At 34.3% G+C, this 15955-nt stretch overlaps 1 protein-coding gene across 6 annotated transcripts in view; it reads right to left on the reverse strand.

The window, feature by feature from the left end:
• The window catches only part of Atosa (atos homolog A), a 141734-nt gene that overhangs the window by 23497 nt on the left and 102282 nt on the right, over positions 1 to 15955 (reverse strand). For all 6 annotated transcript variants that reach the window (XR_006855377.2, XM_058584809.1, XM_046460906.2 and 3 more), the window contains 5 exons: positions 7689 to 7873; positions 6261 to 6463; positions 5841 to 5966; positions 2779 to 4612; positions 117 to 230 (listed from right to left, as the gene is read on the reverse strand). Coding sequence is in view for 5 of the 6 variants with exons in the window: in XM_058584809.1 (XP_058440792.1) it covers positions 117 to 230; positions 2779 to 4612; positions 5841 to 5966; positions 6261 to 6463; positions 7689 to 7873 (2462 nt within the window). In the remaining variant the exon portion in view is untranslated. The remainder of the gene's footprint in view (positions 1 to 116; positions 231 to 2778; positions 4613 to 5840; positions 5967 to 6260; positions 6464 to 7688; positions 7874 to 15955) is intronic.

Genomic DNA, 15955 nt, shown 5'->3' on the forward strand with positions numbered 1-15955 from the left:
CTTAAATTTTTTACAAGTAAAATTTGAATATAACTCTTGCAAATATTTTAAATGTTTGTAGGTTTTCAGAATGAGATAAGATTAAAAAAAAAAAAAAAAAAAAAAAAAGCACTTACAGGACTTGAAAGAAGAGGCAATCCAGTTCGAGGATGAAAGGCTCTGGTTGAGGTTCCATCCAAGGAATGGAAATTATGTTTTCGCCAGACACTTGATTGTTTCAGTGTGGTCCTCTGTTAAGAAAATAGATTTTTTTTTTTTTTTTAGAGTCCTGGGGATTGATCCCCAGGGGCTTTCTACTACTGAATGTCATCTCCAGTCCTTTTTATTTTGAGACAGGGTCTTGCTAAATGTCTAAGCTGGTCTTGAGCTTGTGATCCTGCTGGGATTACAAGTATGTGCCATAGCACCTGGCTAAGAATTAGAATTTAATGGTATATTTAAATACCATTTAAAGAACTTGTGTAGCTTTTTGGTTTTTAGATTCATCCTTAATGCATTTGAGGTTTATATCCCTGGTGCTGAAGCTGATAATGTATCTCTATTTTGTCTACACACACACACACACAAACACATTCTAATTAGAAAACAATGCCTAAGGTATTTTAATATGCTGAATAAACACAAATATTCTAAAGTATGCCCCAACAAAATTGCCTTCTTAACATGTTAACTCAGAATCTAGCATCTAGTAAGCTAATATTTATTTTAATTTATAAAAATACAATGATTCACAGGTGGAAAAACTTAGTACAATATTCTAAAGCAAAATTTTGTTAAGTATCGTTTTCAGAGGATTTAATTTGGTGATACAGAAACATATGAAATATTACTAATTTAAAAATGCAGCAGCTCAGGAGGTTGAGGCAGGAGGATTGCAAGGTCAAGGCCAGCCTCAGCAATGAAGGGATACCTGGTCTCAAAACAAAAAATAAAAAAGGATTGGGGATGTGGTTCAGTAGTAAAGTGCTCCTGGGTTCAATCCCAGGTACCAAATAAATAAATAAGCAGTCACAGCACTATGGTTTTGATGTTAGTCAAAAAAGAAGTAAACCATATGTGGTAGCATATGCTTGTAATCCCAGCTCCTCAGTAGCTGGGGCAGGAGGATCACTTAAATCCAGGAGTTTGAGGTCAATCTAGGCAATGAAGTAAGACCCTGTCTCAGAAAAAGAAAAGCTAATTTTTAAAAATTAGGAAAATGTATGTAAAGATCAAAATTTCATAAAGAGCATATGAATAAAAATTAGGGGGAAAAACGATTAATTTAGATCCTGGTGCTACCATGTACTAGCTTTGAGACCTTGAATAAATTACTTTAATCTCTGGCCTATAGTTCTCATCTACAAACTGTAGTAAAAGCACCTAACCTCACAGGCTAGTGAAAAGATTCAGTAAATTAACATGTAAAATACGCAGATGAGAAAGCTTGAGTACACAGTAAACAGCACATGATTATATTTAAAAGAAGCACATGAAAAAAAAATGATTACAGTGGCTTGAAAAACAATGGCCAGATTAAGCTTCTCTATTAGGCATCACAAAGAATAAAAAATGATGGAGTCTTGTTATGCTGCCCAGGCTGTAACTTGGGATCTTCCTGCCTCCACCTCCCAAATAGCTGGGATTACAGGTGTTCACCGCTAGGCCCAGCAAAAACCCTAATATTCTGAAGGCCAGAGAAGGTTTTTGTGACAATTGTAGTTTTATGGAATGTATTTTATTTAGGTAGAACATTACAGGTTTATGAATTATTTTTAAATCTATTATTCAATCATTAATGCAACTCTGAGAGAGGCAAAAGACATTTAGCCTTCTTGTAAATTGACATGAGGTTTTTAGAAGTTATTTGACTTATTTGGTATAACTCAAGGACTAAACTGTGAAGCCCAAACTACAACTAGATGTTTTGACTAATAGCTTAGTGATTCTCCTAGAGACATGCCTAAAACTATTAACTGGGGTGGGGCATAAATATTGGGCAAACAGTATGTACTAGGTCAGAGTAGCTGACAAAAAAATCAAGCTAATGTGAGTTTCTTTTCAATTCCTGTTTATCTCCAATTATTCATAAATATTAAAATTAAAAAAACAGTAAGAATTAAAATGAACCAAGGACTTGTATAGTCCACAAATTTGTCCTTCATTATATAAGGCAGAAGGAAGAACTGTGGATTGAAAGTCAAAGACCTGAGAAAGGGCATGGTGTGCCAGTTCAACCCCCAAAGACTTTTATAGCTACTGGTATGTCATTTATTCTGAGTCTCAGTTTCCTCATCTGTCCTACCTGTCATAGTAAAGTACAAAAAGAACCAAGTGTTTTCTAATCATGTATTATAACTGAAAGCAATATATAAATACTATACAAAATCCAAGTGTTTTTATATCTGTAAAGCATTCATTCTCCTGAATCCACACACCAAATATTATTTCTTCTGAATAGAAAAAAAAGGAACAGATCTTTTAGATTGCAGATAATGGGGAAGAAACAGAGTTAAAAGGTCTCAATAATAGACTAATAAATCAATAAAAAAATTATTGTCATAAGAGCAGTTTTTAAACAATGAGATCTTTATTTTTTCTATGTACCTGGTACTTACCGTCAAGAGAGTATGTTATTTGTAAGGAGACTAACAGTTTGTAGAAAGCTAATTATATCAGAGTGAGTGTTCTATGGATAATGGACACCTCAGATCTTTAATAACTAAACTAGATCTTCTGTGAAGAAAATTCAAACCATAACAGTTGAGAATTATATTTGAAATATAAGATGCTACCTACCAATACTTCTGTACTTTTTAGTCGTTCACATGTAGACAAACAGTCTTTTATACTCTTTCTTTGAGAACAATTTTGAGGTTTTTCATCAGTTGAGTCTTCTTTCTTATCCTTATTTTTTAATTGGTTTATCTTTTTGCATTTAAATCCTTCATCATCTTTATTGAGATAATTTTCTATGCTATTAAGTCGAGTATTTTGCTCACATATCTTTGGCCTTTTTGAGTCTTTATCTGAACAATTATTTTCATACTTGTTCAGATATTCAGACATTTCCAACATAGTAACTTTTAACTTTGAGTCACTTGTCTTTGAATTATCATACTGGAGATTGTCAAAGGATTCTGGATTACAATTTTCATTTTTTATTATTTTTTCTTTGCACTTACTTGTGCAAATATGTTTGTCAATACTGTTACATTCTGAATACTGTTTATCAATTCCATTGCTAATTTCTTGCTCCTTAAATTGAGACTCAGAAAGTGTATTTTCCAATCTGCTTTTCAAATCTAACTTACTTTCATTGCAATGAGACATATTTGAGGAAGTCAATACACTAGAAGCTTTGTTCTGTGTCTCTTGATATATATTTTGGATGATTTGACTAGGACTGTTCTGACACTGATTTCTTATTTGAGGTTTTAAAGAAGACTTTCCTTTACAAGAACTAAAAGATTTATTAGGTATTAAATTTTTCTCATCACTGTTGTCTCCTAACAAGGAAAATTTTGTATGAGAAATGGAAATGGAAGAGGCATCATCCTTAGTTTTCTTTAGCAAATTTTTGTCTTCATATGAGCTCCTAAATACTTTAGAAGGAACCAAATTGGAATCATGCATGTTGAATGAGGGACAAGGAATATGTGATGCTGTTGGATCAATGTGCTCCAAATGATGAGCAATTCTTGCAATAACATCTTGTCGTTCCTGGAGTAAAGAACCTATCAAAGGATTAATTTCTCCAACAGAACGATGAGAATAAAGACCATTAGAAATGCAAGTTTCACTTTGGGAAGTTTCTAATTTTACTTGAATTTTCCCCTCATTGGTGCCTTCTGAGCAAGTAAACTCTGGATTACCAAAAGAAACAGAGAAAGTTTCTTTACATTTTCTCACATTTTCATTTTCCTGTGAAACCCGGTAAAGTTTGGAATTAAGTGAACTAGATTCTTGAGTTGTAAATGGATGTCCAGAAACATGTGAAGTGCTTGGATCACAATGAATCAAATGCTGAGCAATTCTTGCAATAACTTCTTGTCGATCCTGGATTAAAGAGTCTATTAAAGGGTTAGTATCACCAACTGTGTGCCAGGAACTCTGGTTGCTAGAGACACTAGAATCAATCATTGAAAATGATTTTAAAGTTCTCACTGATGTCTCATGTGACTTTATATCTCCTATACCACTGAAGCCCAAAATATTGGCTTGAGATGTCCCATAGTCAGATTTATTGCCAGAGCCTGGATATAGTTTGACATTTTTGATGGCTGCAGTATACTCTGGAGTTGTGCCCCTTTTTCCATGTAATACACTTTCAGAAGCCATGGTCCAAGCTGGTTTGCTACACAGACGCTGTGAACTCTTTGGACTACATTGTTCTGCTTCATTAGAATTGCGGTGCTGATGAGTTTTAAGTTCATGTTCTTGAATTCTTTTCTCATACAGGCCAATGTTAGTGTGAATACTACATGTCAAAACTGGGTAATAAGATTGTCTGGGTAAAGACTGAACGCTGACTTTCAAGGCCACATTGTGAGAAACGTTGGGAACAGGAAACACATGTTCAATTGGAGTCTGTGAAAAATTCCACTGAAGGTCTACATCAGCAGCACTGATTCTAGAGTCAAACAGTAAAATACAGAATCAATGGATTATAAAAGTCACATCTTTATCATTGTATATTAAAGAATATAAAGCAGTTGCATACTTATCTTTGTTTGCATTAATTACCACTGAAATTTACTTTTAGCCACTTTGCCATGCATATTACTCTGATAAAATGAGTCTGAGATTGTGGCTCAGTGGTAGAGGCACTGGGTTCAATTCTTAGCACCACATATAAATAAATAAAGGTCCATCAACAGCTTATAAAATATTAAAAGAAAACCCAACATAAGTGGTATCTTATGCTTAGAAGAGATGATCTTTTTAAGAACACCAGACTATTTAAGTATTCAAGCTCAAGAATATTATCATCAAAAATATATTTGTCAAAATAAAAAGAATAAATGGATTCAGCTAATTTTATTGTGCAAGGTGACTAAGATAAACTATTTCATGACCACCTGACTAAAGAGCTAATAGTTGCTTGGTAGGGGATATGTGTATGTGTGTGTGTGTGTGTGTGTATTTTAGGTAAGGTCTCGCTATGTTGCCCAGGGTAGCCTCAAACTCAACTCTTTTCTCTCAGCCTCCTAAGTAGCTGGGACTAAAGGCATGCACCACCATGACTATGTATATTCATATTTTTCAAGATGCCAAAAACTCAGGACTAGGGATGTGGCTCAGTAGTAGAATGCTTGCCTACCCTGTGCGAGGATCTGGGTTCAATCCCCAGTACCACACACACACAATAAAATTATCAAACTATATAGTTAAAATATGTGCATTTGCCAATCATGTGGTACATGTCCGTAATTCCAGCTACTAGTGAGGCTGAGGCAGAAGGATCTCAAGTTCAAGGCCAGTCTCAGCAACTTAGTGAAACTTAAAAAGGACTGGGGATATAACTTGTAGTGGTAAGATGCCTCTGGGTTCAATCCTCAGTAGGAAGGAAGGAAGGAAAGAGAAAGAAAAGAAGAGAAATTCAGAATCCCATAAAATATTTCCACTTTATAGTGGTAGCAGCAAATTGTTCTTCTCTAAAGTAAGTTTATCAAATTTATTTCAACAAGTAAAATTCACACTGACTCAACCTAAATTTCTCAAACTTGTTTTGAGAAAATTCTCATTAAATTTTATCCATTTATATTCAGAAATGAAGAAAAGAAACTGTTTTTTTAAAAATCACATTCAGTAAGTTAAGCAATGTGAATATACATGTCCCTTTTTTGCCTTAGACATACCTGTAAAGAATATTTCGTGGAATAGCACCATGAGAAACACTCAGCCATGCACTTAACTGAGAAAAAAACACAAACGAGCGGACAGCCAACAGAAGAGTCTTCTCTTCAATGAATCGATCACCATTCCTAATGAAAGTAACAAAGCCTAATTTAATTGTCATCAAGCACACATGATTGAATTTTAGGAAGATGAAGCTGAAATTAACATATCACTCAGGAGGTAGGCTTTTAAGAGCAAAAGAATGAATGTACCAATGTCGAATTTATGATTACTTAACATAAGTATTAAACATCTAAGTATTAAATTTTACTACACAGAGGAATTCTAAGATATGATATAATATTTTTTAAAAACTATAGGAAGTAATAAAAAAACTTGATTTATCAGGATCAACTTCAAACTTAAGCTCAACAACTTACTGTCGAGGAACTGGCTCCAATATCCATCTTTCTAATAGTAATGCATCTTGCTTAATTGCAGGATCATTTAGGTCAATGCCTTCTGTGGTAGGCCCATCATCACTGTAGCAGCAGTCTGGTAGTAGCATCACTTCCACCATGATTGGAAGATTATTCTTCCACAACAATGTGACCTCAGACCTGGTTCGTCTGGCTTGGCGACACTTTGAGAAAATGAATATAAGCAAAATTTCTCAATAATCTGCCTAATTTTGTATTTAAGTTTTAAAATTGTAAAGTAGAGGGGCTGAGGTTGTGGCTCAGTGGTAGAGTGCTCGCCTCTCATGTGCGAGGCCCTGGGTTCGATCCTCAGCACCACATAAAAATAAATAAGTGAAATAAAGGTGTTTTGTCCAACTACAACTAAAAACTAAATATTAAAAAAATTGTAAAGTAGATAGATATTAATTAGAAAGGAGTCACCTATTGCAGAGCTTTTGGATTTTCTCATTAAATAATGTATTCATGCTAGTGAATTCTGAGTTCAGGGATTAGTATTGAGTATTTAAGATGCAAATTTTCTTGGGGAAGATATCTTTGTTGTATCTTGTGAAAAAATAACTGCCATACACAATGTCTGACAGGTCTCTGAGTTAACCCAGCCTTGTCTACTTTGTTAATTTCATAGGAAAGATTAATTAATTATTTCTGTGTATTAGTTACTAGTTATTGAACCCAGGGGCATTCTACCACTGAGCTTTCACCCCCAGCCCTTTCATATTTTTATTTTAATACAAATATTAAATATTTATTTTAATACAAATATTTCAGGGTCTTTCCTGAAACTTGGAATGCTCTTATCTCAGCCTCCTGAGTCACTGAGATTACAAGTGTGTACCACCCACCATGCTTGGCTTAATTCTTAATTCTGAAGACCAACTCATTTTCATTAAACATTCAAAACAGGTAAGATATTTTTTAAGTTTAAAAATTTGGACTAAATTTGATAAACTAATAACTGGGAGAAAAGTTCCCAAGCCAAATTTTACTCTACCTACCAAAATATTTTAACAGTTATCATTCAAAAAATTAATACAATAATAAAAGGTATTCTCCCATTTAAAAAAAAGAGCACAGAGGGAAATTGGTTAATCTGAGGAAAATAATCATCAATTTACTGAATGAACAAGAACATGAAGTGGAAGAGACAGGGCTGAAACTCTAAAAGAAAACTCAATCAAAGAGAGTCAACCTGAGAGCATGAGAGGACAGGTGTGAATCACCCTGCTGACTGATCCACAAAACTACCTGCCCTGCTTTCAAGAGCCTTGTTTAAGAGCCAATTTTATATTTAAATGTGAAAATTATAATTGTGATATAATGAAGGTGATAATAGAACTTACATTAGTTTACATATATTTTTTTAAGCATTCAACCTGTGATTCTTACCTGGGCCAACTTGTCACTACATTCATGTTTTGTAGTTACTGGATAACAAGACTGTGCTGGAGGGCAATGGAAACTTTCCGTTCGACCTTTTACAGAACATTCAGGTGTTCGACCTTCTGTTATTAACAAGGCCAAAGAGACCAAGAACTCCTCTGCATCATATTCAAAATATTCATCTAGAGTATCTGGAATCAAAAGAAAAAAGAAAATCTCTGCATCATGTTCAAAATATTCATCACATTAACATACTTTTTTTTTTGGCAGTACTGGGGACTGAACCCAAGATCTTGCACACTCTAGGCAAGCCCTCCTCATTGAGCCAAACCCCCAGCCCTTAAGTATTCTTAAAAAGAACTCATCTATGTGCCTATAATAACAAATGTTACATTCCATATTCACTAACAAAAAGTGAAAGGAAAATACAGAAAACTCTTGATTCACAAGTATACAGAATTATAAAGAGATGATGGATGATTCCAAATTCCAGGTGAACAGACTGGTTAAAATTATGGCATAAATAAAAAAAAATTACGGAAAAATTATTTTTATCTAAATTTCAACTAGACTAGTCAAGATTTAAGAATATACACATCATCTAATGGATAATTATGTGGTTTTAAACATCAGGTACAACTTTTTTTAAAATATATCATTAATAGCCAAAAGGTCAAAATGTCTTTTATGTCATATTTTTTAGGTAAGATGTTTTATTGCCATTATTAAGTATTAGAAAGAAAACACAAGTCCAATTGTGTCTCTCCCTTTCTCTCTCTCCCTTCCTTAACTGATTCCTTGTTCTCATAGCACTAAATCTGTGATATGGACATTCACAGTCACAGGGTTCTCGCTGCTTTGTTATATAATAATAACAGTTTCAAAGGGACAAATGCTATAATAAGCTAGAATCAGAAGGAGACTTATTTTGCAATACAAGGAATGTGATATTTTGGTTGTTACATAGTTCCAAATAATCCAACCTACCAATGTTTTCATTTAGTTTTAGTAATTAAAAAAGTTCTCAAAGTGCTCTAAGTTTTTAACTTTAAAAATTATTAATTTGCTATACAAGTTGAATACTCATGAACAAATGTGCACACAATACTTCATTTAATTTATAATTTTGAAAACGTTGTTCTTATCTTTGCCAATTAAACAACAAATATTTCAAGTGTTCACTATACTATATTAGGTGATAGGGGGACATAGAGATATAATGTACATAGTTCTTAATTTCAAAGACTTTATGATTTAGAGATGACTTAAAGAAAACAGTACACCATACAATGGGTAGAAAGAAAAGTACAACTTGGACAGAGAATTTATGTAAAGAAAGTAAGAGAAAGGAAGGACTGGATCCAGATTATGAACAATTTTGCAGGAAGTAAACTTTATTGGCCCAAATTTAAGAACTTTCAGAAAATTCTCTCTAAAATAATCATGTGCAACATAAAATGACAGCCAACACTTGATAATAATTTATCATTGTCCAGTATTACCAGTGCTAAGTAGTTTCTATACATTGATTCATTTAGCTCCATCATTTAGCTTCATTTTAAAGATAACTGAAGCATAAAGAGACAAAGTAACTTGTCTAAGATAACTCAAATAGGAAGAAGCAAATTTGGAATCTGAACCCAGTTTGGTTCCAGTATCAGCCTCTTAACTAGCATACAGGCTGTCTTTCATTATAGCTATAAATTTTACTTTTATATACTTCAATGTATTTTTTGAAATATAAATGAAAATAAGATATACATTTCACATAATTGATTTTGGTATTCTTATTTAAAAATATAGAACTGTTTTCCAAAAATAGGACCTAATTTTTATAATACTGTGCCAATGGAAAGGTGGTGGTGGGGGGTCAGTGTTTCTCTGGGAATAAAATTAGGTCATAAATCAAGGGTCCTCTGAGATTCACTGAGTTAAATTATGGTGTCCTTCATAAATAGGGAGGCAAAAAGCACACAAAAGAAATCTATTCAACACCTCCCTGGTGGGTTTTCAAGGGTAGCTCAGGCTTGCCATGGGCTATATGGCATGTTAGCTCCCAGGACATTCTCTGGGCTCACCCTGTTCCCTCTCCCAGCATGTGGTATAATCCCAGAGAACTAAGAATTATAGCAGAAAAGTGGCTTCTAATCTAATGAATACTGAATGATGCCAAGAAGTAAGTTACTCCATGTGAGGATGGTCTACAGCCTAAGTAATGTCTCATATATGTGCTATTATTTTTTAAAAGCCTATAAATACTAACTGTATTACTAAAATATAAATTCATATAAAAGCATCATTGAATTAATACCAACTTTACATCATTATTTTATCACATACACTGAAAGTAAAACTTCAATAGTGTTAATGTTACTAAGCTTTTGCCTCACGTAATTGTCCACGTACATGACAAGTTTCAGGATAACTGCTGAGGAGTATCTTATCAGCTTGCTTATGGTTGCTAAGCACTCACACAACTCACAGTGACCTTAGCATCATTTAAGTCATGTAAATGAAGGCCTTTATCTGTACCTGTGAATTACTGGGCTGGAAACAACTCTTTATTTCATTGGATAGAATGTAAACTGTTATCAAGGAAATTGGCTAAAACTGTAACTTATTCATGGACGCTAAAAGTTAGGGCATAAATATACCACAAGGGGAAAGTTTTGACATTAAAATCTCAGGAAACCTGAGTTCTAGCCTCAATTTATCCAGTTTATAAATACTCTCCAATTAAGAGATATAGCACACGGGTCCACACTGGTAGACAAAACTGGTAGACAAAACAATTAAATACAAATTTACTGTGGTAACCACTAGTATAGAGGTTAGAAGTGTGGGCTGAGCCGGGCGTTGTGGTACACGCCTGTAATCCCAGGGACTCAGGAGGCTGAGTCAGGAGGATCCTGAGTTCAAAGCCAGCCTCAGCAAAATCAAGGCACTAAGCAACTCAGTGAGACCCTGTCTCTAAATAAAATACAAAAAAGGGCTGGAGATGTGGCTCAGTGGTTGAGAGCCCTTGAATTTAATCCCCAGTACCTGCCCACTCTCCCTCCCCCACAAAGAATAAAAACCATAGCTGTACAGGGGCATGAGGTGAAGGACAGTAGATAAAGAAGACTTCCACAGTAGTAAACTGCTACATAAGGCAAGTCACCTCATATTTTCCTCTGTAAAACAGAAGTAATATCTGCCTGCAAGAACTCTAACATCACACAGGTGCAAGCTTTACTGTCTAGAGTACACACTTTAGTTCACTGGATTAGACAAAAAGGAATGAAGGGAAAGGAGAGGAGATGGGAATAGGAAAGACAGTAGGATGAATCAGAAATAATTTCCTATGTTCATATATGAATACACAACCAGTGTAACTCCACACTATGTTCAACTATAAGAATGGGATCAAAATTATGAAGAGCTGCATCTCATGTGTGTATGTCAAATATACCTTACTGTCATGTATCTAAAAACAAAACAAAAAAAGAGGATACAATTTAATTTTCTTTAGTTATTATAACCTTGTTCCCCAACCTGACCCAATATAACTGATTTAAAGTGAGCTCTTGACCCAAGCTGGGCCAGAATCTCTTTCCCAGGACACTGGAATAAGGACTCAGAGATGTTAGTTGGTTCCTGCCTGCTACCTTGATCTGAGACAGAATACACTCAGTACCTATACAGGGCTACAGGCTGACAAAGGCATGGAACAGTACCAGAAGAGAATGAAATAAGAGGAACAGTGAATGAGAGATAAGAGACCTAATGGCTACAGGAAGCCAGATAAAAAGTAGTTGTCTCATTTTCTGACAATGATCCAGTCCCTCGGGAGGACTGTTAATATTCCTATTAATATTATTCCTATTAATCAATTTCTTTAAACTTCTTGAGTGGGTTATTTGTAATTAAAAAAAATTAATAACTAAAATGTTTTATTATGAGATTACAGAAAATGTTTGTCAAAAAATAAAAAGTATTCTTTGATTTCTTTCTTAAGGGTTCTGTAGTTTTCATTGTATATGTCTTTCACCTCTTTCATTGATTCCAAGTATTTTATTTTATTTTTGAGGCTATTGTAAATGGAATAGTTTTCCTCGTTTCCCTTTCTGAGGATTTGTCACTTATATACAGAAATGCCTTTAGTTTATGGGTGTTGGTTTTATATCCTGCTACTATGCTGAATTCATTTACTAGTTCTAGGAATTTTCTGGTGGAACTTTTTGGATCTTCTAGGTATAGAATCATATTGTCAGCAAATAGTGCTAATTTGAGTTCTTCTTTTCCTATCCATATCCCTTTAATTTCTTTTCGTCTAACTGCTCTGGCCAGTGTTTTAAGAACTATGTTAAATAGAAGTGGTGAAAGAGGGCATCCTTGTCTTGTTCCAGTTTTTAGAGGGAATGTCTTCAATTTTTCTCTATTTAGAATGATGGTGGCCTGGGGCTCATAATAGATAACCTTTACGATGTTGAGATATGTTCCAATTACCCCTAATTTTTTTAGTGTTTTGAATATGAAGGGGTGACCAATCAAAATCCCAATGGCATTTCTCATAGAAATAGAAAAAGCAGTCATGAAATTCATCTGGAAAGATAAGAGACCCAGAATAGCTATAGCAATCCTTGGCAAGAAGAGTGAAACAGGTGGCATCACTATATCAAACTTTAAACTATACTATAGAGCAATAACAACAAAAACAGCATGGTATTGGCACCAAAATAGAAATGTAAACCAATGGTACAGAATAGAGGACACAGAGACTAACCCACAAAATTACAATTATCTTATATTAGACAAAGGTGCCAAAAACATACATTGGAGAAAAGATAGCTTCTTCAACAAATGGTGCTGGGAAAACTAGAAATCCATTTGCAACAAAATGAAATTAAACCCCTATTGCTCCCCATGAACAAAACTCAACTCAAAGTGGATCAAGGACCTAGGAATTAAACCAGAAACCCTGCGACTAGAATAGGAGAAAAAGTAGGCCCTAATCTCCATCATGTTGAATTAGGCCCCAACTTCCTTAATAAGGTTCCCATAGTGCAAAAATTAAAATCAAGAATCAATAAGTGGGATGGATTCAAGCTAAAAAGCTTCTTCTTGGCAAAAAAAAAAAAAAAAAAAAAAAAAAAAAAAGTCTGTGAGGTGAATAGAGAACCTACATCTTGGGAGCAAATTTTTATCCCTCACACATCAGATAGAGCACTAATCTCTAAGGTATATAAAGAACTCAAAAAGCTAAACACCAAAAAAACAAATAACCCAATCAATAAATGGACCAAATACCTGAACAGACACTTCTCAGAAGATATTATATAATCAATCAACAAATATATGAAAAAAAAGTTCATCATCTCTAGAAATTAGAGAAATGCAAATCAAAACTACTCTAAGATTTCATCTCACTCCAGTCAGAATGGCAGCTATTAAGAATACAAACAACAATACGTGTTGGCAAGGATGTGGGGAAAAAGGTACATTCATACATTGCTGGTGGGGTTGCAAATTGGTACAGCCAATTGGAAAGCGGTATGGAGACTCCTTGGAAAACCTGGAATGGAACCACCATTTGACCCAGCTATCCCTCTCCTCAGTCTGTACCCAAAGGACTTAAAAACAACATACTACAGGGACACAGCCACATCAATGTTTACAGCAGCACAATTCACAATAGCTAAATTGTGGAACCAACCTGATGCCCTTCAGTAGATGAATGGATATATATGGTGTATATATTACTCAGCAATAAAAGAGAATAAAATCATGGCATTTGCAGGCAAATGGATGGAGGTGGAGAATATAATGCTGAGTGAAGTAAGCCAATCCCCCAAAACCAAATGCCGAATGTTTTCTCTGATATAAGGAGGCTGATTCATAGTAGGGTAGGGAGGAGGAGCATGGGAGGAATAGATGAACTCTAGATAGGGCAAAAGGGTAAGAGGGTAAGGGAGGAGTTTAGAAATGATGGTGGAAAGTGATAGACATCATTATCCAAAGTACATGTATGAAGATATGAATGGTGTGAATATACTTTGTATACAACCAGAGATATAAACAATTGTGCTCTATATGTATAATATGAATTGTAATGCATTATGCTATCATATATAACAAGTTAGAATAAAAAATTAAAAAAAAATTTTTAAAAGACAAGAGAGACATATTAACCTTCAGCCTTATTTTAAACAAAACAAATAAGAGACTACCCTCCAAGGTACCTCTCTAGGCAGGAATGCTGAGGATTGGTTGTGGGCTGAAGCAGCTCAAGCCTTGGCTCATTATCTTTCTGGTGCTGAGGCCTATGAAAGATGGCACAAAAGCCAGAGCAAGGAACTAGAAAGACTGCTTCCTCCCTTAGGACCTGTAGCAATTGATCCTAAAGGTTATGTCACCATAGCCATCCATACCAAACCTAGCTCCAAACAAATGGATGAAACAAATTTGACAACTAAAGTCATAAAAGAAGCTACTGCAGGCTAAGCTCTGTTAATATCTTTCCAAGGTCCTAGAATTCAAGAAGAGTGATTTGGATTTGGATAAAGGATAAAATCTCAGGAAAATGTGGGGAAGCTTTTGACCTTCACATCTCCAAAGAGAGCTTGCAGAAATTTAAAAAGGAAAAAAAAAAAGCAAAGAAAATAGAAAAATAAAACCTTGAGAAATTTTTTTTATTGCTAACAATACAGCAGCTATTAAATTGGAAAATAGATTTAAACACATAGACGGACATTTTAAAATAAGAATAACACTTGAAAAGTAAAAATTCTAAAAGTACTATGAATACAAGTTCTAAAATACCTGACCCCAAACAGCCTGGAACATGTTATTCTGATTTCATGGCATTACAACATATCAGAGTTGGAAGGATATTTTTTAAAGACCTTATTTAACTTCTTGCATTCTGTGATGGGGTTTGATATCCAGGTGAGAAACGTATTCAAGAACACATCTTTTTTTTTTTTTTTTTAATATTTATTTATTTATTTATTTTTAGTTCTCGGCGGACACAACATCTTTGTTGGTATGTGGTGCTGAGGATCGAACCCGGGCCGCACGCATGCCAGGCGAGCGCGCTACCGCTTGAGCCACATCCCCAGCCCTCAAGATCACATCTTGCAAAATGGTAATTAGAACCCAGATCCCTTGATTCCTAGTTGAATGCAGATTATCCTGATTGTTGACTAACATGATAGTATTTCCACAACTGTCAATTCTGGGGACTGCCTTCTAATTCAGTTTACAAGTGACAGAGGAAAACCTGTCATACTGCTTTGTAGCTTTACCTTATATTTTAAGATGCTTATCTATATAAATGTTCTTTATATCTTTTTAAAAATTATAATGAGCATTTTGTTTAAAAAAGTAAGCAATAATCTAGACTTGTAACTTGGGGTTAATTATTTGGGGGAAGTCACTGAATGTTATTCCTCCTCAATGATAACTTGCAATTGTCTAACCCAATAGCTCTTAAGGAATCTCTAAAAATCCTTAAAAGAAAAAAGAGGTCTAAACTCCATCTCTTACCACTTTCCCTCTCTCCTACTACAATTCTAGCCTTGTTCAACTATTAGTTCCTAGGACAAGACCAATTCATTCATACTTGACACACTCTGCTCAGAATGCTCTTCCCCCTAGTTTAAAAAAATTCTTTTTTTTTTTTTTAGTTGTTGATGGATCTTTATTTTATTTATTTATATGTGGTGCTGAGAATTGAACTCAGTGCCTCACACATGCTAGGCAAGTTTAGTTTTAAATGGCTAACTCTTTGTCATTCAATCAGTTTCAATGTTATCTGCTCAGAAAAGTCTTCCCTGACCACCTTCTATAGATTTTCACATAATCATTTTTATATTACTTTTTTAAAAAAATAATTATGGTATAGTCCTTAGCTCCAATATTTTTCTTTTCAATTTTACTTTTTGTTTTCCTCTGCCATCACTAGAATATAATATGTAAGTCTCAATACTAGAAAAAGTTTCTGGTACATGCTGGTTTTATAATATTTGTTGAATAAAAGCAGTCTTTTTTTACCTGATATTACTGATATCAATTCTAGTTCTTAGTTAATTTAAATGTTTGTTCTTTAAAAGAGGATAAGTATGTCACACTACTAAGTTCTAATTTCTTAACACCAAAACTACTATGCTGCTATCTACAGGTTTCTACAAATACCTGAGTTAAGTAACCGAACTATGAATTTAGAGATAATAGAGGTTTCAAAAAGTAATAACTCTGATTACTTTAAATATATGACACTGGATAGGGCTTTC

The sequence above is a fragment of the Marmota monax genome, unplaced genomic scaffold, assembly GCF_021218885.2.
Source record: "Marmota monax isolate L192 unplaced genomic scaffold, Marmota_monax_Labrador192_F-V1.1 WCK01_AAM20220418_F8-fsc00001, whole genome shotgun sequence".
NCBI lineage: Eukaryota > Metazoa > Chordata > Mammalia > Rodentia > Sciuridae > Marmota > Marmota monax.